Source organism: Dendropsophus ebraccatus, chromosome 3 (genome assembly GCF_027789765.1).
Source record: "Dendropsophus ebraccatus isolate aDenEbr1 chromosome 3, aDenEbr1.pat, whole genome shotgun sequence".
Taxonomy (NCBI): domain Eukaryota; kingdom Metazoa; phylum Chordata; class Amphibia; order Anura; family Hylidae; genus Dendropsophus; species Dendropsophus ebraccatus.
In genome coordinates this window covers 43,336,247-43,356,162 of record NC_091456.1, presented here as the reverse complement: position 1 = coordinate 43,356,162, position 19,916 = coordinate 43,336,247, and the positions used below count along the sequence as shown (strand labels likewise).

Genomic DNA, 19,916 nt, shown 5'->3' with positions numbered 1-19,916 from the left:
TGCCGGTAGGCCGGATAGAGGCTTGGCCGGGACAGGAAATGACATAATACACTTGGTCTGAGGTGACTTGAGACACTGGTGGGAACAGTCCTGACCCCAACTGAGAATCTCCCCGGTTCTCCAGTCCAGCTGAGGGGCATGTTCTTGTAGCCACGGGAGTCCCAGGAGGACCGCGGGGGAAGAATGGGGCAGGACGTAGAAGGAAATCTCTTCTTGATGTGAAGGACCCACCTGGAGGACTAAAGATGCGGTCTGGTAGTACACACGGTCGGTAAGAATTTCGCCCGTGACCGAGGAGATAGTCAGGGGCCTGGCTAGTCGGGTCACGGGTAGCCGCCATCTTTGGACCAATGTTGCCGCAATAAAACTGCCTGCTGAGCCAGAATCGAGGAAGGCAGTAGTCTGATGATTTTGTCCTGAGGGAGTCCGGATGGAAACTGGCATAGACAGACTTGGAATGGTGGCATTCGCACCTAGGGACACCTGTCCCACCGGACCTAGGTGCGAGCGTCCTCCGGATGTTTGGGGACGTAGGGGACATCCCAGCCGGAAGTGATCGGAACCACCGCAATAGAGACAGAGATTCTGCTCCAGGCGCCGGATTCTTTCATCAGGCGTCAGGTGAGCCCGTTCCACCTGCATAGGAATCTCAGGAGAGGGTTGGGACATCGAAAGGTCAGGATTCTGGAAAACCGGCGCCAGCTGGGGATGGCGACGGGAATGGGTTAGTAAATGTTCATGCCGAACCTCCTCCTCCCTCTCCGAAAAACGAGTATCAACTCGGGTGGCCAGTAGAATGAGTTCGTTCAGGGAGGTAGGCAGGTCTCGGGCAGCGAGCACGTCTCTCACTCGACTAGACAGGCCCTTCTTGAAGGTGGCCAATAGGGCGGCCTCGTTCCAGTCCAATTCAGCTGCCAGGGTGCGGAACTGGATGGCGTAGTCACCAACAGAGGAGCTGCCTTGAGAGAGGTTGAGGAGAGCAGTCTCGGCTGAAGAAGCACGGGCAGGTTCCTCAAAGACGGAGCGAAACTCGAATAGGAAGGCCCGGAGATTGGCAGCAACAGGATCATCACGGTCCCACAGTGGCGTGGCCCAGGCCAGGGCTCTACCTTCTAATAGGCTGATGATGAAAGCCACTTTAGAGCGCTCGGTGGAAAACTGACTACTCAAAAGTTCAATGTGCATGGTGCACTGAGTCAGGAATCCTCTGCACAACTTAGAGTCCCCAGAGTACTTGCTTGGGAGGGCCAGTCGGAGTGAAGAAGCAGCGTCAGGAGATGGTGTGCGCTGGGCAGTAGTCTGCTGCTGTAAGGCGGCAGTGAGTTGCTGGATCTGCTGTGACTGTTTCTGGATTTGTTGAGCCTGTTGCGCGACCACTCTGGCGACGTCACGGAGATCTGGCACCTCGCCGGGATCCATGGTTGGAGCCTACTGTAACGCCCGGAGTAGTGGATCCACTGGACCGGCACCAGCGATGGCACAAACCTCACCAGGGAGCGGAGTCTAAGGGGCCGCTGGTTTTCACCAGAACCCGCCGCAAGGCGGGATGGACTTGCTGCGGCAGGCGACCCCCAGGTCGCTACCCCTGGCTTGGTTGCTGGTGTCGGCAGGCGAGGCGTGGCAGGAGATGGCACAGGCAATAGTCTGCAGATGAGAGAGCACGTGACAGGCTGGACACGGGAACAGGTGGAGTGACAGGGGAACAGGAACCAGGAACGGGGACTTGGGACCAGGTAACGGACAGGACTCAGGAACAGGGACTTGGGACCAGGTAACGGACAGGACACAGGAACAACAGGGAGCTGGGCCAAACGCTATGGGAAGCATGTAGAGGCTCCAACACAGGGGACAGGGCATGCTGGGATTTATAGGGGAGTGATTGGGTGCAACTACCAATTAGGAGCGCACTGCCCCTTTAAATCTGAGACAGCCGGCGCGCGCGCGCCCTAGGAGGCGGGGACGCGCGCGCCGGCCGGCAGAGACCGCGACATGCACGGAGGAGAGGTGAGGCGCCCCAGGGGCCGAAGCAGCAGCAGCGCCGGGTCCCTACACAAGGACCCCGGCGGCTGCACGGGACAGGAGGCGGTCGCGGCGGCAACCCGGAACGCGGGAAGCCGCCGCGGCCGTGACACTTGTCCACTCTAGTAGTGACTTAACAGGGGTATCCTCTTTAGTATATGCCCCCTCTATGTAGCGCTCTATAAGCTATGTAGCTTATAGGTGGCCCCCTCTATGTAGCCCTTTATAAGCTATGTAGCTTATAGCTGGCCCTGTGTTCAGTCTTCCATATAGATGGCCCCATGTGCATCTACTTGAGAGCCCCCCTCTGTGTAGTCCCCCTATAGTAGATGACACTCCCTTGTGTTGTCCCCCTTATACATGCCCACTTCTATAGATAAACAGATCGCTGATCCCAGGGAGACCAGCCAAACGACAACACCGCCGGCTGCTAGTTAAAGCGTCCAAAGCAGCGAAGTCCCAGGCGCATTGCCCCCTGGGAAACAAGAACATGCAAAAGAAGAGCCTGTGGAGCCTCATCAAAGAGTCTCGAAACACAGGACTAGCCAGATATCCCACCGGGAAGGACCCAGCCAAGGGGTGGCTCCTGTAAGGAAACCACCAAAACCACCATATTAAGTGGCCCTATAACTCAATGTAATGACAAGGGAAAAACCAAGGCCAGGTAACCATCCACATACAGCTGCCTCGGGGTGTCGCCCCTCATCAGTGTGGAGCAGGATTCTGGCTAGGTGGGAGCAATGCCTAGTAGAGCCATAAGAGAAACAGATCGCTGATCCCAGAGAGACCAGCAAAACGACAACACCGCCGGCTGCTAGTTAAAGCGCCCAAAGCAGCGAAGTCCCAGGCACATTGCCCCCTGGGAAACATGAACTTGGAAAAGAAGAGCCTGTGGAGCCTCAACAAAGAGTCTTGAAACAGGACTAGCCAGATATCCCTCCGGGAAGGACCCAGCCAGGGAGTGGCTCCTGTAAGGAAACCACCAAAGCCACCATATTAAGACACCCCGAGGCAGCTGTATGTGGATGGTTACCTGGCCTTGGTTTTTTCCTTGTCATTACATTGACTTATAGGGCCACTTAATATGGTGTGTTGTCCCCCTTATAGATGGCCACCTATGTTGTTCCCCTTATACATGCCCTCCCATAGAAGGCCTTCAATGTTGTCCCCTTTATGGATGGTTCCCCCTGTGTTGTCCCCCTTATAGAAGCCCCCCATGTTGTCCCGCCTATAGATGCCCCACCCATGTTGTCCCCTTATAGATGCTACCCTATGTTATCCCCTTATAGATGGCTCCCTATGTTGCCCCCCTTATAGATGCCGCCCTATGTTGTCCCTTTATAGATATCCCCGTCTCCCCCTATGTTGTCCCCTTATAGGCCCCCTCTCGCCCTATGTTGTCCACTTATAGGCCCCCTCTCCCCCTATGTTTTCCCCTTATAGATGGCCCCTTCTCCCCCTATATTGTCCCCTTATAGGCCCTCTCCCCCCTATGTTGCCCCCCTCTCCCCCTATGTTGTCCCCTAATAGGCTCCCTCTCCCCCTATGTTGCCCCCACTTATAGATGGCCCCCTCTCCCCCTATGTTGCCTTCCACCCTTATAGATTTCCCCTTTCCCCCTATGCTGCCCCCCACCCATATAGATGGCCCCCTCTCCCCCTATGTTGCTCCCCCCTTATAGATTCCCCTCTCCCCTCTGTGCAAAGCAGATTAAAAAAACAAAAAGACCTCACCTAACAACCCGCTCCCCTGTCGAGCCTTTCTCCTCCTCCAGGCTCTGTCTAGCCCCCGGATGATGCACGGCTGCCAGGGGTGTCCCGTCCTATCCCCAGGCAGCATGCCTGTGCACCGGGTCTGGGACTTCTGGAACAGGGAGCATCTCTAATGTACATTCCCTGTACCGGAAGTCACTGCCACAGGTGCATAGGGAGTTCTCTGATGCACGCACACGGGGATAGGATGGACACCCTTGACAACCGAGCATCATCCGGGGGCCAGTACAAGCCAGACGATCCTGTCTTTCTCCTGGCCTAGTGACTCCTTTTCCCTACGGTAGGGGAAAGGAGTCGTCTGGTCAGGAGAAGCACGGTACTGCATTTGCCAGAAGTTCCCTATGGCAAGTCCATCCCTGCCTTCACCTATGTAACCTATGATCTGTGCAGTACATGGCAATCTACTGATATGATCAGAATATCCTACATTTGATGCATGTTTCAGTCATGTTGTATCTCACAGTATATGGAGACAATAGGTGATGTATACTGTGTTATATAAACAATTGAAAGCTACATCAGTCACGTCACACACTTTACACAGTTACATATTATACTATATTGTGTCAGTATAACAGTGCAGTGACATATTGTGCAGGCAGGAAATGTGTCTGTACTTCTGTGTCAGCCTGAGCACAGAGATACACTGCGCTGTCTCCTGGATTTACACTCTTTATGTAGAGGTCGCTGGACTTTCTGTCATCGCTGAAGGTTAGCATGAACTTGTCTCCTTGTAGGTCGGTGCTCTTGAAATCTCGAACTAAGACAGTCAGTCCCTGGCCAGGAATCATTCTGTACCAATACGTGTAGTAATTTGTAGTTGAAAACTCATGGCCACAGGTAAGGCTACAGCTCTGTCCTGCCAAGCATTCTTTGTTGGGTGTCTGTATAATATCACATATACAGGGAGAGCCTGCAAAGCAATAGAAGAGATCAGGGAGTAATTCTTTATACATATGTAATACAAGGTTCTATCAGATTTCTACTCACAGAGAAAGAAGAAGAATGAAGCTCTGAGCCAACACATCTTGCATGTACTGTGCTCACTGCATGAGTGTGAGATGTGACTGGTGCTAATGTCTGTATGGATGTTGTCATTCAGTAAGCAGAAAGTCACACCCACTGTAAAATAAGAAAAAAAAATAGAAAAGGAAAGTTATCGGCTTTTATAACTATAGCTGCATTTACCATATAAACCACAGTGCCACCTAGTGATGTACACTTCGCTAACATAGTAAAGGTAACAATAACAATCCATAGTTTATAAAATGAAAAAGTAAAGCTTCTTAGAAGGAGTTCAGGGCAAAACTAAGGGTTCAGCCTCAGGAATCAAGGAATACCAACATATCTGGTTCAGGTATATTGACTATATATTTCTATTTTGGAGAGGGAGTAGAGGACAACTAGACTAATAAATAAGTCTCTTAAACCAAGGACATGATTTATTAGAATTTACAGTTAAGGCTGATGAATAAAAGATATATATATATATATATATATATGGAACTGACGTTGTCTCAGAAGAGATTGGTCACAAGACTATAATTTATTTAAATTGATTGCAACAATCTCCTACATAGAAGTAGCCATCATGCCCCAAATATGCTTAGAGGGATACCTAGAAGTTGGCTAGCACGAGTCCAGTTCTTAATACTGTGCATTGCCCCCTCTAACATCAATGAGTTTAAAGTCTTTTGTGGTAGTTGTGGATGAGGCTCTTTATTTTCTCAGCTGTTAAAGCTGCTCATTCTTCTTGGCAAAAAGCCTCCAGTTCCTGTAAATTCCTGGTCTGTCATGCATGAACTGCGCGCTTGAGAATTCCCCAGAGTGGCTTAATAATATGGAGGTCAGGAGACTGAGATGGCCACTCCAGAAACTTCAATTTGTTCTGCTGTAGCCAATGACAGGTCGATCATGACAACCAAAAACATCCAAATGACCCTGATCAAAAGTTCACATACCCTGGTAATTTTTGCCTGATAACATGCACAGAAGTTGACACAAATTGGCAAAAATTGCAACCAAAACTGCTTGGAAAATTGTTTGGCATGCAAAGAAAAGCCCCAAAATAATATGCTTTGTGGTTGTTTCAAGAAGCTTAATAAGGAGACACTTAAAGAAAAATTGGCTGCTTGATTGAGTCGCCAGAGGAAAGCCATTACTGCACAAATGCAACAACGTATCTTGCCTACAATGTACCACACAGCACTGAGACCAGCCTCAAAACTTCTGGAACAAGGTCATTTGGAGTGATGAGACCAAAATCGAACTTTTTGGCAACAACTATATTCGTTACATTTAGAGATGTGACAACAAGGCCTATCATGAAAAGTACACCATTCCCACTGTAAAGCACTGAGGTGGATTGCTGATGTTTTGGTGATGTGTGAGCTACAAAGGTACAGGAAACTTGGTCAAGGAAAGATGAATGCAGCAGTTTATTCGCCCTCATCAGCCTGAAAGCTGTGCATGGGACATACTTGGATGTTCTAACCTGACAACAATTCAAAACACAAGGCCAAGTCAACCTGTCATTAGCTACAGCAGAACAAAGTGAAGGTTCTAGAGTGGCCATCTCAGTCTCCTGACCTCCATATCATTGAACCACTCTGGGGAGATCTGAAGCATGCAGTTCATGAAAGACAGCTCAGGAATTTACAGGAACTGGATGATTTTTGCCAAGAAGAATGGGCAGCTTTACCATCTAAGAAAATAAAGAGCCTCATCCACAACTACCACAAAAGACTTCAAGACTTCATTGATGGTACAGTATTAACAACTGAGGAATGTAACCTTTTGATCAGAGTCATATGGATGTTTTTGGTTGTCATTATGATTTAAAAAAGAGAAAACACAGTAGTTTGACAATAAATAGCTTCCCCCAACCACTAAAGCCATGTGCGGGAAAAAAGCTTTTGTGTTATCATTCATATTCTCTGAAAAAAAAAGACAAGAAAGCAGAAATTCTGCCAGGGTATTTAAACTTTTGAGCACAACTGTACATACAATTTTACTAATATGATTTACATGCTAAAATACCTGTGTGGCCTGATCTATGTAGGTATGTGGGCAGTGGCATAAGGTGGGTTGCCAGCTCCCAGGGGAAGGCCCCTATCGCTAAGCACCACGGATGTATACAGGGTGTATCCCTTTCTGTCGTCATCTTACTCTGGTGGGACAGTACACACTATTTGATCAAATGGCATCCCAAGAATCTCATTTTATAGCAGTATTGCAATTTAAAATGTCTATGCTATGCTTATATCTTTGCATTTCCAGTGTGCTGCAGCACTTTTTTTCCAGGGTGTTTGTATTTCAGCCATGGCAGCGTGCATCTGCATAGTGAAAATAGTTGTACTACACACAGACAAACGTCACCAATAATTCCACTATACAAGGGACATATATTTCTGCCGCACCATACCCACTACCATTACCACTACATAGTGACTGAAAAACACGGCTATACTGTATACATAGATTAATAATCCTTACATATTATTGCAGTTTCCAGGTACCCATTACCCAGCTGCTGTATTTATAAGGTTATCTTATAATACATATACTTTGCTTTGCATTCTAAACAGTTTGGGTATTGTATAGTCTGTTCATTGTACTGATATTTTACTCAACAGCATACACTGTGGGGTATTGTCAGTACAATGGTTTATATTTCTCCTGTGTTCTTACCACAGCCACTCACATGTAAGGGATTAAGATGTTTTGGTCACATGATGCCTCTCAACCAATGAGAGCAGTTCCTGGTCCAGTTCCTGTTAACCTAGAAAAAGGTGGACCTAAACCAGTCTAAACAAACCTGTCTGAGTCTGGCTTTTGGCCAATGCACGTTTGCTGGCTCAGCTCTTGCCAGTCAGACCAATTAGTCAGCTGATAAGCTCAAAGTTTTGTCAGGGCCCTCTGTAACAGTGTATAAAAGATGAAACAAACAAATAGGGATATGTCCCAAAACAAGTTTCTGCTCCTGAAATTTCCTCTTAGCTCTACATGATCCTAAAGTAAAAGTCAAGTTCAAGGAGAATATTTTCTCTCCTGCTACAAGCCTATGCTGCAAGGATGAAGCTCTACATTCGTCAACAAATTTCTTCTAGTCCAGGGTTGGGAAATGTGCTCATGCGCCCCCTGACATTGTCGTTCTCTTATTAGGTGCTGATCGGCTTCTTCATCAATTGTGCTCCTGCGTGTGTGGATATGTCTATAAGTGTGTTTCCTAATCTGTCCTCATATAGGTCAGGTAAGGTATCGTATGTAGGTGTATCGGGTAGATAAATACGTCCTAAAGCTGGTGGTCGGGAAATTCTCCTGACTTGTTAATGTCCAGTAGACCCAGTCGCAGGGGAGAAGGGTGCTTAATTATCCATTAACCCAACTATATATAAACAGTATATGGGGAGTGGGGATCAGACAGGATTCCCTCACCCTCCCTGCATACTGTTCACAAGACCCTGAATAGTATATGGTGGTGGTTGGGTACTTTATCATACAGGATCCCCTCCCTAAATACCGTTAGGTTTTTTTGTTTGTTAGTTTGCTTTTTCTTTTACACAGGGCAATACTTACATATTTAGAAATTCATACATCATGATGAATCTCACAGTATATTGAGACAATAGGTGATATAAACTGTTATATAAATAATTGAAAGCCACATCAGTCACGTCACAAACTTTACACAGTTACATAATAACATATACTATACTGTATCAGTATAACAGTGCAGTGACATATTGTACAGGAAGGAAATGTGTCTGTACTTCTGTGTCAGCCTGAGCACAGAGATACACTGCGCTGTCTCCTGGATTTACACTCTTTATGTAGAGGTCGCTGGACTTTCTGTCATCGCTGAAGGTTAGCATGAACTTGTCTCCTTGTAGGTCGGTGCTCTTGTGATCTTTGATTAAGAAGGTCAGTCCCTGGCCAGGAATCATTCTGTACCAATGGGTGTAGTAACTTGCAGCAGAAGACTCATGGCCACAGGTAAGGCTACAGTTCTGTCCTGCCGAGCATTCTTTGTTGGGTGTCTGTATAATATCACATATACAGGGAGAACCTGCAAAGCAATAAAAAAAGATCAGGGAGGAATTCTTTATACTTATGTAATACAAGGTTCTATCAGATTTCTACTCACAGAGAAAGAAGAGGAATGAAGCTCTGAGCCAACACATCTTGTATGCACTGTGCTCACTGCATGTGTGTGAATAGTAGTAATTTCTGTATCTTGTCACTCTACAAAAGTAGAAAGTCACATCCTCTATAAAAAAAAAAAAAAAAAGATGAGTTACTGGCTTCTATAACTATAGATGCCTTTACCATAAAAACCATACTGCCACCTAGTGATGCACAGTTCACTGTAGCAAATGCCTTGAACACATTCACACACTTAAAGGGGAAGTCCGGCGCAGTCCGTACTGGGCATGGGGAAACATAAAAAAGAAGACATATTGACCTGTTCTGATGCCCACACAGCGCTGTGTCCCGCTCCTGGACCCCAGGCTGTCTTCTTAATTCCCCTGTGGCTATGTCACGACCTGGTTGACAGATACCCTGTTCAGCCAGTCAGTGACTGGAATGGGACAAGGCTGCAGTTACTGGTTGGCTGAGCGTGTGTAATCCTACCCACATGTAACGTTTAACCAGGGTCCTGACAAACCTGGAAACCGGGAGAAGAGGACATGTGGCAAGGTAAGGAAGCCATGTGATGAGACGCAGCAAGGGCATGGGGACAAGTGAGCATATTTTCTTTTCTGATCTCCCCCTACCCATAACGATCCCCCCACTGGACTTCTCCTTTAAAAAGAAATATAAAACTATGCCTACTGCCTCACTATGCAGTAAAATATTCCCATTACCCAAACTTTTAAAGGTGCTAGATAATCCATAAGAAAGCAAATGCATTGCAAATGTCTTGCATTAGCAAAATTGGTTTCTTTTAAAGTTTGTCCCTTCTTAATTCTTTGAGCGGATAGCCACGGAGAGCGGAGGTGCCCTATACCTTACATTGAGGCGCTTAGGAAAGCGGAATTCTGAGTGGAGTCTGCAACGGATATTCTACGCAGAATTTCAGTGTGAACTGACCATAAGAGTGGTGGCTGGGCTGAGACATCAGGCCAGGACCATGGAGAGCAGTAAGTATACTTTATCCCATTCCGCTGTTTTCTCCAGGACTTGGATTATTTCTGAAGATGTATAACCTCGTACACATTAATTATTAATGACAAGCTCATTCAGCATATTCGGCAAGTGGGAAAACCAATTTAAACTCAATTTCCCCTCACCCCCACTTTCCCACTGCTCCAGCAGTGCAATCTTCTGATCCTGAAACACAGCATTTCTTCTCTGATAGCTTCCCATGATGGCTCGCTTCTCACTCAGCTAATCATAGAGCTGTATGGAGGAGTGTAGTGTCCTAGCAGAGGTGTTTTCCTCACTAGGTGTCACTGTTGTATTTATTATATATACACTGGACTACGCACCGCAGTTCTATGGGTTGTTTTATGTCACCTGCTATGTTTCCTCCAATCACAGGTTCAGGCTCTTTTCCCTCACTTTTCTCCTTATCACCTTTCTTCTCTCTTACACACACAGTTAGACCTTACACACAAAGTTACACCTATAAGAAGGAGCTAGTTCCTGGTGGGAGGGTCTTTGTCTTTTGTCAGTAGAGGTGGAGAGGGACTTAAGCAAGCTACTTGTTTCCTGTCACTTACTCCCGCTAGCATGCAGTGCTAGAGAACCTAGGAGGGAGTGATGTCCTCTGAGAAAAACCTTGTTCATGCCAGGGATACCTTCTACTGTACAACACAAAGGGCAGCAACCTGACCCCAGTAGGACACAAAGCGTTAAGGAAGCTGACGTATCCTACTGTAACACATGGTTATTCTGGGAAGTTTAGAAAAGTCTGCTTAACCCAGCGCAGGGTCCTGGGAGAATGTACTACCGTCTTAGGACGGGAAGCCGTCACTGTAGGGCAAAAGGCGACCAGATTAGAAAATCTATACGTGAATATGAGTATCTTCTTCTTCTTCAACTTCTGTTCTCCACTACGCTATCCTGGCAGAGGTCATTGCTACTGTACATTGGAAAGGGCCTTCAAGACGTTCCTCTACTCTACCCTGCTGTTACAACTTATGCTACTACCTCCTGCCTGCACCTGCAGTTACCAGAGTGTATTTACTGTATATTGCACTGAAGTTCTTATCAGTAAACCAAGTTCTCCTGGTTAAGTCTTTGGACACTGGTCTATTCTTTTGCAGCCGCACACAATCACCTGATCACATTTGGGTTACTTAAACCTCAAGCGCAGTGCCCATTTGTCCGAGGGTGGGTTACAACATCACTCCTGGCCAATGGGACAAGTGCCCAAGTGACCCTACACACACGCATCACCCACACCACTGCATAGCTGACCCAGCATATGGAAGGAGCCCCATATCTTCATAAGCCAGGAAGTACAGCCTGGAATGGAAATCACACAGCAGAAACAACAAAAAACAATCCTCAATTATGTGGGGGATTTTGGCTGTGGGAGACATCAGAGACCAAGGACACAATGGGAGCATGGAAAGGTAAGTAGTGATGAGTGAACAGCTGAACCGATAAACACCAGAACAGATAAACACCTATACCTTGTTTACCTGTTTTTGTGCAGTTCGTTAAGGTTCGGTTTGCATGTTCGCAAATTTTATGCTCATCTCTAATACTTTACCCAGCATGGTGTCCCTGCAGCGCCGGCATAGGTTAGTATCACTTTTTCTATTATTTTTTTTAGACTAGAATTCACCTTTAAGAAGTTTCATGTCAGTTCCTTTGGCGGACTGTAGAATCTGCCTGTAAGTTATCCGTGCGGATTTAGTAGTGTGCACATACCCTTACCCTGTGAGTAATATTTTAGGATGTATAAAATTGAAGAAAAAAAAAAATACTAAAAAAACTTACAATGTTCTTTAAATCCTTGGGAAAACCACACTTAAATACATGATTCTGTTTTGACCTTCACATTACCAGATTATCATATAGGATAGAAGCTCTCTTTTACAATTAAAATTAGGTGTGCTCAACATTAAAAAAAAAAAAAAAAAAAATGCCACAAGGAAAAAAAAAGAAGTTTTATCCTTTCCAAGGACCAGGGGGCATTTACTATGTGTTGTGGAGAGGTAATTTAGACATGAATATAGGGAATTTACAGTTAGGGTCCTATTACACGATTAATGACTACCGATAAACAATCGCAAACAAGATTGTTTATCGTTAACCTTAAATCGCTCACCATGTTACTCAGAACGATAGTCGTTAGTTACGATTGTTACTATGATAGTTATTGCGATCATTACTATGATTGTTTATTCCTTCTGATCCCAGGAAAAAAATGAACAATGTGCAATTACACTGAACGATTAGTGAACAAATGCGGAACTTGAGCGAACGAATGTGGAATTACAGCGAACGATTAGCGAACGATTAACGTTGATTTTAGGTTCAGATCTAAATCAACGATCAAAAACATACGAAGGTTTTTTCGATCGTTGCCTGCAATTACACAGAACTATTATCGTTTAAATTCGAACGATTTAACGATTTTTCGCGCGATAATCGTCCCATGGAAAAGGGCCCTTAGAGTAGTGATGTATGTAGCTATAGTTATTTTGTACAGGCAGGAAATACATGTGTATCTGTGTGTCACTCTGAGCACAGAGATACATGGCACTGTCTTCAGGATTGACATCCGGTATATAGAGAACACTGGACTTTCTTCCTTCACCAAAGGTCAGTTTAATCTTTTTTTGCAGGTCAGTGTCCCGGTAGCCACCGATTATAAATACTGGTCGTTGACCAGGAAACATTCTGTACCAGTGGATGTAGTCATTAGTAGTTATACCGGCATGGTCACATTTGAGATTTATATCTTCTCCTGCTAAGCTTTCTTGTCTGGCCACTTGTATAACATTACAACTGCATGAAATGCCTGAAAAACATACAGATGATAAGTAAATAACAATTCTTTAATATAATTACAAAATACAATATAGCAAAGAGCAGCTGTTTGCGCCAAATTGTATTTCTCTAGATGTTGTAGAACTATAACTCCCATCATGTCTGACCAGTTGGAGAGTTGCTGGAGATCCAGATTAGAAACCACTAGAGAATAATTAAACATTTAAAAAAATCAACAGAATACATCCTAAAGGAAATATACTTACATGAAATAAATATTAATGTGGCCTTGAAAGAAAACATATTTATTGTAGGTATTGTTAGAAGATCTGTGAATGTATGACATGTAATATGAGTGCTGAATGATGGTAATGTGCTGTATGTGATGTATGAAGTGTTTCCTCTCTTCTCTTCAGTTATAAACATATAATGATCCCACCCTCTGGTCTTCAGAGAGATGTAGACATACACACTACTAACTCCATAGCGCCACCTAGTGAAGGTTAGTCCCTTAGATCTGTAAAGAATAAAATTCTTGCATGAAATAATTGATTCCTCTAGCCTGTAAAACTTAGATCTGCATGTAGAAAAAAATGGGTTGCTGTTACTGTAGTATTTCAGGGAAATCCTATTTTTGACTGACAATTATTGCCTTTAGCACAGGCCCTCAGTCCTGTCTAGGACCAACAGCTAACAGTTCTTGTGCATTTCTTTTGGATGCCTTTTTCTCTTAAATATACCACACCTATTGTACCATATAAGATTATCGTGCGAAAAATGTTATATTGTTCAAATTTTGTTGATCCTGTGTCCGTGTGTATGCAGGCAACGATCAAACAACTAATAATAATTTGTTCTTATGTTCGTTGATCGCATCTTTTGAGCTGACCATAAAATCTTTCACAAATCTTTCGGAGTATGTACACATTATTCGTTATTACGATCGTTCCTATACGAGAGTACACAAGTGATCGTGATTATGACTGTAATTGTGATCGGGGGAGCACACAGGGGGTCTATATTCTACTGGAGGAGCGCACAGGGGGGCTATATGGGAGAGGGAAAACACAGGGGGTCTATATACTACTAGGGAGTACAAAGCGGGTGGCTATATACTACTGGGGAAGCACATATGGAAGCTATATACTACTGGGGGAGTGCACAGAGGGGCTATATACTACTGGAAGAGTGCACAGGGGGACTATATACTACTGGGGGAGCGCACAAAGGGGCTATATAAAACTGGGGGGAGTGCAGAGGGGGCTTTATACAACTAAGGGAGCGCACAGAGGGGCTATATGGGAGGGGGAGCACACAGGGGGGCTATATACTACTGGGGAGTACAAAGCAGGGGGCTAAATACTACTTGGGGAGCACATATGGAAGCTATATACTACTGGGGGAGCGCACAGAGGGCTATATACTACTGGGGAGCGCACAGGGGGGCTATATACTACTGAAAGAGTGCACAGGGGGACTATATACTACTGGGGGAGCGCACAGAGGGGCTACATACAACTGGGGGAATGCACAGGGGGGCTATATACAACTGGGGGAGCGCACAGGGGGGCTATATAGGGACTGGTGATAGAGAAAAAATGCCAGTTTTTCCACTAATAAGCATCAATTCTGTATGTAAATAGTTCAACAATGTTTGTGAAACGTTAACAAAACAACACGTTTACCACTGATGTTCAACTTGGACCTAAACCTGACAATAGACCCTGGTAAGTGGACCTTCACTAAAAGTTGTTGAGTACCCCTACCCTAAATGGTTCTAGACAACAGCCAAGGTGATGCAGAACCATTTGAGCCGCTGCCTCCCTCTGACTCAATCAAGGCCACCACAGGCAACCTTCATTGTCACCTGTCCTCCTGACTGGCCCTCACTTGAAGCTTATATGGGTCAGGATCAGGGATGCAGTCAGAAAATAAAGCCTCATTCAGGAACACAATCAATACTCAGGATGACACTGTGGATGTAAGGGCAATGCAGAAATAATCACTTGTGTCTGCTGTGAGTGGGGTCACTCATGATTGACTCGGTGCTCCAGCATGCCTAACATAACCATTGGGCTGTGACTGGCTGCCTAGCCGCCCCAGTGACAGCCAGGCATCCATAGCAACAGACATCCGCCTCTCTCACCATACACAAGGAGAATTGCGCCTTATTAGAACAAGGTGGTGTAAGTTTCTGATAAATGCCTTTAATATTGGTGCTTTTATTTTTAGCAATCATCTTTTAATAATATTAGAATACATAAATCATGAAAAACACAATATTATCTGTGTTTTAGTAAAGATTGATGAATCTCATAGCTGTTCCTGTGATTGGTAGGGACAGCAGTTCAATCACTTCCAATCACTTTAAAGGGAACCAATCAGCTGATTGTGGTTCCCTGCAGCAGTGTATAGAGCTACTAAGCAGCTTGCGGCACGTACCAGTAGCTTTGCTGGAGAGAAAAAGAAGTTTAATCCATTAACAAGCCTCTCTGTCTGTCAATCATCCCGCACTGCGCGCCTACAGTGAGGGAGCCATGACTAGTCCCGGGCGGCTCCCTGCCCAGATGAATAGTTGCCGTCCCTCTCCCTGCCTCGTATGGCTGCATTAAACCTCAATGTCTCCTCAGCAAAACTACTGCTGTGGTGGGTACATCCCGCGAGCTGCACAGTAGCTCTATACACTGCTGCAGGGATCAGCACAATCAACACAATAGCGGTGAGTGGGTGTCAGCAGGTACAGGGGTGTGGTAGCTGAGTGGGTCTAGGGTCACTTGTCACAGTGGCCCGAAGTGGTGTAGTACCCATCCCTGACAGCTGACACCCCACCAACACCCCAAAAGATCTAACCTAAGTGTACAGGTGTGTGTGGGCACAAGTGCACAAAGAATAGGCCAGAGTCCAATGCAAACAATAAAAACAGAACAGTTTACTTAGTGCAATACAAGAAAGGTGCCTTGGTAGTAATACAGTCCAGTGCAATACAGAAAAGTACAATCTTGCAAGTTACATAGGTGCCTGTAGTTGAGGAAGAGATAGGGTGCTTTGGAGAAGAGAGTGCTTTGCAGTAGAGAGCATAGAGGAGAGGGGTGGCCAAGGGGGCATTGTCCGATGTAGAAATGAACTCTGCCGGAACAGTGGAGTTGTGTAGAAGAAAAATAGAGAATACTCAGACTCCAGAGACTTCCCAGTTTTCCTGCACTGCACAATGGAATACGTAGACTTTTTGTACCTTTGTTCCACTGTGGTCAGTTTTTATGACTGCTGAGGTAACTGCCCTGCACTTGGTCCTGGTGTGGACAAAGTGTTCCCTATGCGGTTTCTACCCTTGTAGAGTTCTAGCACTGCATAGTGGTTCTGTTGCTCACAGGAAAGAATTGCGTCTTGCTTGCCTAGTTGGTTGCGTCCCTGTCAGAGGACCTGCCCAAAGCCAGGCCCTGGCTTGGCTCCTGCAGAGACTTGTCTGTTGTGCTCTCTCTCACACTGAATCCAGACTACGACTGAACTGACTCCTCCCACCAGGAAATAAGTCCTTTCTACAGGAGTCCATCTAACCCTGTCTGTGATTGATGGGCTGTGTGCACGCAGAGAGAGAGAGAAAGTAGAAGATAGGCTAGAGAAAGGAGGGAAAGCACCTGCACCTGTGAGTGGGCAAAAGACAACATATAACACACAATAGTTAACCCTTGGAAGACTTCAGCTATGCATACAATAAGCTAACAAATGTACATTGTTCCCTAAAACCATTTCTATAAAATCAGCTCAAAAATGGTGCTCCTCCCTTTCTGAACCCTGCTGTGTGCCCAACCGGTACTTTATGGTCACGTATGAGGTATTGCAATACTAGGTTGCACAGGGTAAAGCATTCGGGAGAATTTATACCCCTATGTTTCCTGTGAACATTATAAGTTTTGAAGCTAAATTGAATTTTATTTGAAATTTTTTTTAATTTTCAAGGCTCAATGATAAACACTTTTCTTGAAGACTTGTGGGGTATAAATGCTTATTGCACCCCTTAATGAACTTTATAAGAGGTTTAGTTTACTGTCAGCAAATGCCCATAGTCCCAAAAAGGGCTTTATCAAAATATCCAACCGAGTCGCCTTCCCTTCTGAGCTGTACTGTATGCCAAACTGCCCTTTATGACCCAATATGGGTTACTGTATTCAGAGAAATTGAGTAACACATTTTAGGTGCTTATTCCCTTACATTCCCTGTGGAAATTAGACAATTTAATCCAAATATGAATTTTACTGAAAAAAAAAAAATATGGCCAAATGCTAAAAACTTTCTTCAAACACCTGTGGGCCCATATACTCACACTAGATGAATTCTTTTCAAAATCACTTCTAGGGGGTTTCCACTAAACTGGTGAAATGGGGGACACTGCAAAGGCAAATTTGTTGCACCTAAAGACTGTCTGCTCTAGACTTTAGACCAACCATTAGTTTGCTTATATTATTATTGCACCATGACCACTGTCATTACCACCATATTGTTACTGAATAATATGCTATATTGTACTAAGACCAATATTCCCCTATACAGTGACTATATATTGGTAGATACTAGTTCTACACTGTCTCTGCAGACCGTACATATGTTAACAGTAACTTGCATCCAGTGACTATAGGGGGGCCTTTATTCCCATATAGGCATCCTCCCTGGTAGTTAGCCCCCTCCCAAGTAAAGAGTATCCCTCATGTAGGTATTCCCCTGTAGGTAGGCCCCCATGTAGGTATCCCCCCTTGTTGGTAGTATACATAAAACCCCATCACCATATTGCCAAACCACAATAAACACAAACACAGAGGCACAGGGGGATCTTAAATAGTTCAAGTTTCACCCTCCTTACATGCCTTCTCACACCTCTCTGTGTATCTCTCTACTGTCCCTCTCTAGCACCTCACTCCTCCTTCAATTTCCCTTTTCATAGACTTTTATAAGCAGCACATCATTGGATCCCTCAGTGAGATGATAGTCCTTCTTGTCTCTGAAGATTAATTATACAGTGAAATGAAGGTGAATGATCAATAGAAAAGGCAAAGAAGTGGATAGTATCATAAGTGGAGAGTGAGGCATTTTTCTCTGATAAGTTATATTACCAAGTTTCTTATATTTACTACTGTTTGTTTAAAATATGGGCATAGATTTACTAAATTATCTAATTCTTAGACAGCATAAACTTAGTTTAGACAGTGTAAGAACATACCAGATGTATCAATGTGTATCTTGCTATTTATTAAATCTGTCTACTGTGCACCTTGGTAGGGTCCTCAGTTCATAAGATAAGACCGATGAATTTGTGTTTATTCTGTGTTATTTGCATTCTGAGCTCTGTCTGAACAATGTCTTACTACTTTGGTTCTGCTAATTGATTTGCTTACCACACCCATGTGTTCCCTGCATAGTTCCCTCTGGTCACTTCATAGTTAACTCTGTTTTGCTTTGGTGATTGATATCAGATTTCTCCATTCCCCCTGTGTCTGTTTCTGTGTGTGTGGTCCAATCACATCTGCACCAGACCCCTGACCTTCTATAAAGCATCTCCTGTGTATTAACCCTTTGCTGGCTATTAAGTCTAATTGACTAACAAGCTAAGCGTTCCTTATATTATTCCCTGTGTTGGTTTTATGGCTTTTCTGACCGCTGCTCTTAATCTCTGACTGTCCATATTTCTCACCTGCCCTGACCTGTTTGCCTTTGTTCTCTGGATCTCTTTTTAGTACCTTTGCTGCACAGAGGTTTTGACCTTGTCCTGTTTTACCTTCCCTACTTGTTTGTCTGTTCTGTCTGTGTCAGGGACAGGGTCAATGATGGTCACTCAGTTGTCTGCAGCCACCTAGGGCTGATAATGGCAAGTAGGCAGGGACAGTGGGCTGGGGCAAGTGCAGGGTCCACTGTCTGTCTCTTCCCTGTTTGTTCCCTGATGAGTAGTACCATAGTTTGTAACATTGCTGGCTGCTCTTATCTGCAGTTGGAGGGTTTTTGGTTCTTGTACAGAGCTGCAGTCTGTCAGTGTCACTGTGTCCCTGACTGCACAGTAATACACAGCTGTGTCTTCCCCCCTCACATTCAGTATATGAAGATGACTACTAAGAGAGGTTTTGTCTATAGTCATTACATATCTTGGGTTCAGGTTAGTGGTCTGGATATAGCCATAAGCACCGATCTCCAGGGCAAATCCAGAAATGTGCTTGTACCAGATCAGATTATCGTAATTTTGTAAAGTGTGATTGCACTTCAAGGTGACATTTTGGCTTTCTGTAGTTACACGCTCCTTATCCTGGTACACCTGAGTATTTGATTGTACATCTGAAAAAGAAGGGAAAAAAATGAAGTATGAATATTATTACACTGAAATAATTATTCTTTTTATTGAACATACAAGTACAATATATATTTAACATAGTATCTCCTATTTACCATTCACTTAATTTTTATATATACTGCGCTAATGTCACTATGTATCACTATTAAAGTCAAATTACGATATAAATAGTAAAATTGTTACCTTCAAAAATAGCAAAAGTTAGGAAGATTGCAAGTATCACACTATTGTGCCACGCCATGCTTTTAAGAGATGTGAGTTGTATCTACAGGATGTCTCTGTGAGTCTGAGGAGCTAGATAACTCACAGTAGGACACACCCATTATTGTGGTGACAACACTTCATAAGAGGGTATAGTACACTAATCTGTTACATCAGGTTTGCACTTGAACATAGTGAAAAAAATTTAACGTAAAGAGGAGCCGTCGCCTATACATTTAGCATTTTTTCATACACAATACAGTATGTTACTTTCTCCATTTTAAGAAATATATTTACAGTCAAGGGGGGAGATTTATCAAACCTGGTGTAAAGTGATACTGGCTCAGTTGTCCCTAGCAACCAATCAGATTCCACCTTTCATTTTACAAAGAGTTTGTGAGGAATGAAAGGTGGAATCTGATTGGTTACTAGGGGCAACTAAGCCAGTTTCACTTTCATGTTTGATAAATCTCCCCCTATAACTCTATACTGTCTAAACACTACTATGTGAGCGAAACATCTGGGACTCCGGGCTCCATTATACCAAATAACCAGAAATTTGCATGCAGCTACTGCTGATGTTTTTAGCTTACAGAGCTTTGGCTGTCTAGGCATTAAGGGAATTGTAGTTTTGCAATGCAACA

The 19,916-nt window shown here is 44.5% G+C and overlaps 1 protein-coding gene across 1 annotated transcript in view; it reads right to left on the bottom strand.

Moving 5' to 3' along the window:
• LOC138787070 (T cell receptor alpha chain MC.7.G5-like) overlaps positions 1 to 19,916 on the bottom strand; it is a 220,198-nt gene that overhangs the window by 182,189 nt on the left and 18,093 nt on the right. Inside the window, exon 3 of the mRNA XM_069964193.1 lies at positions 3,748 to 3,752. Within this exon, the coding sequence (XP_069820294.1) occupies positions 3,748 to 3,752 (5 nt within the window). The remainder of the gene's footprint in view (positions 1 to 3,747; positions 3,753 to 19,916) is intronic.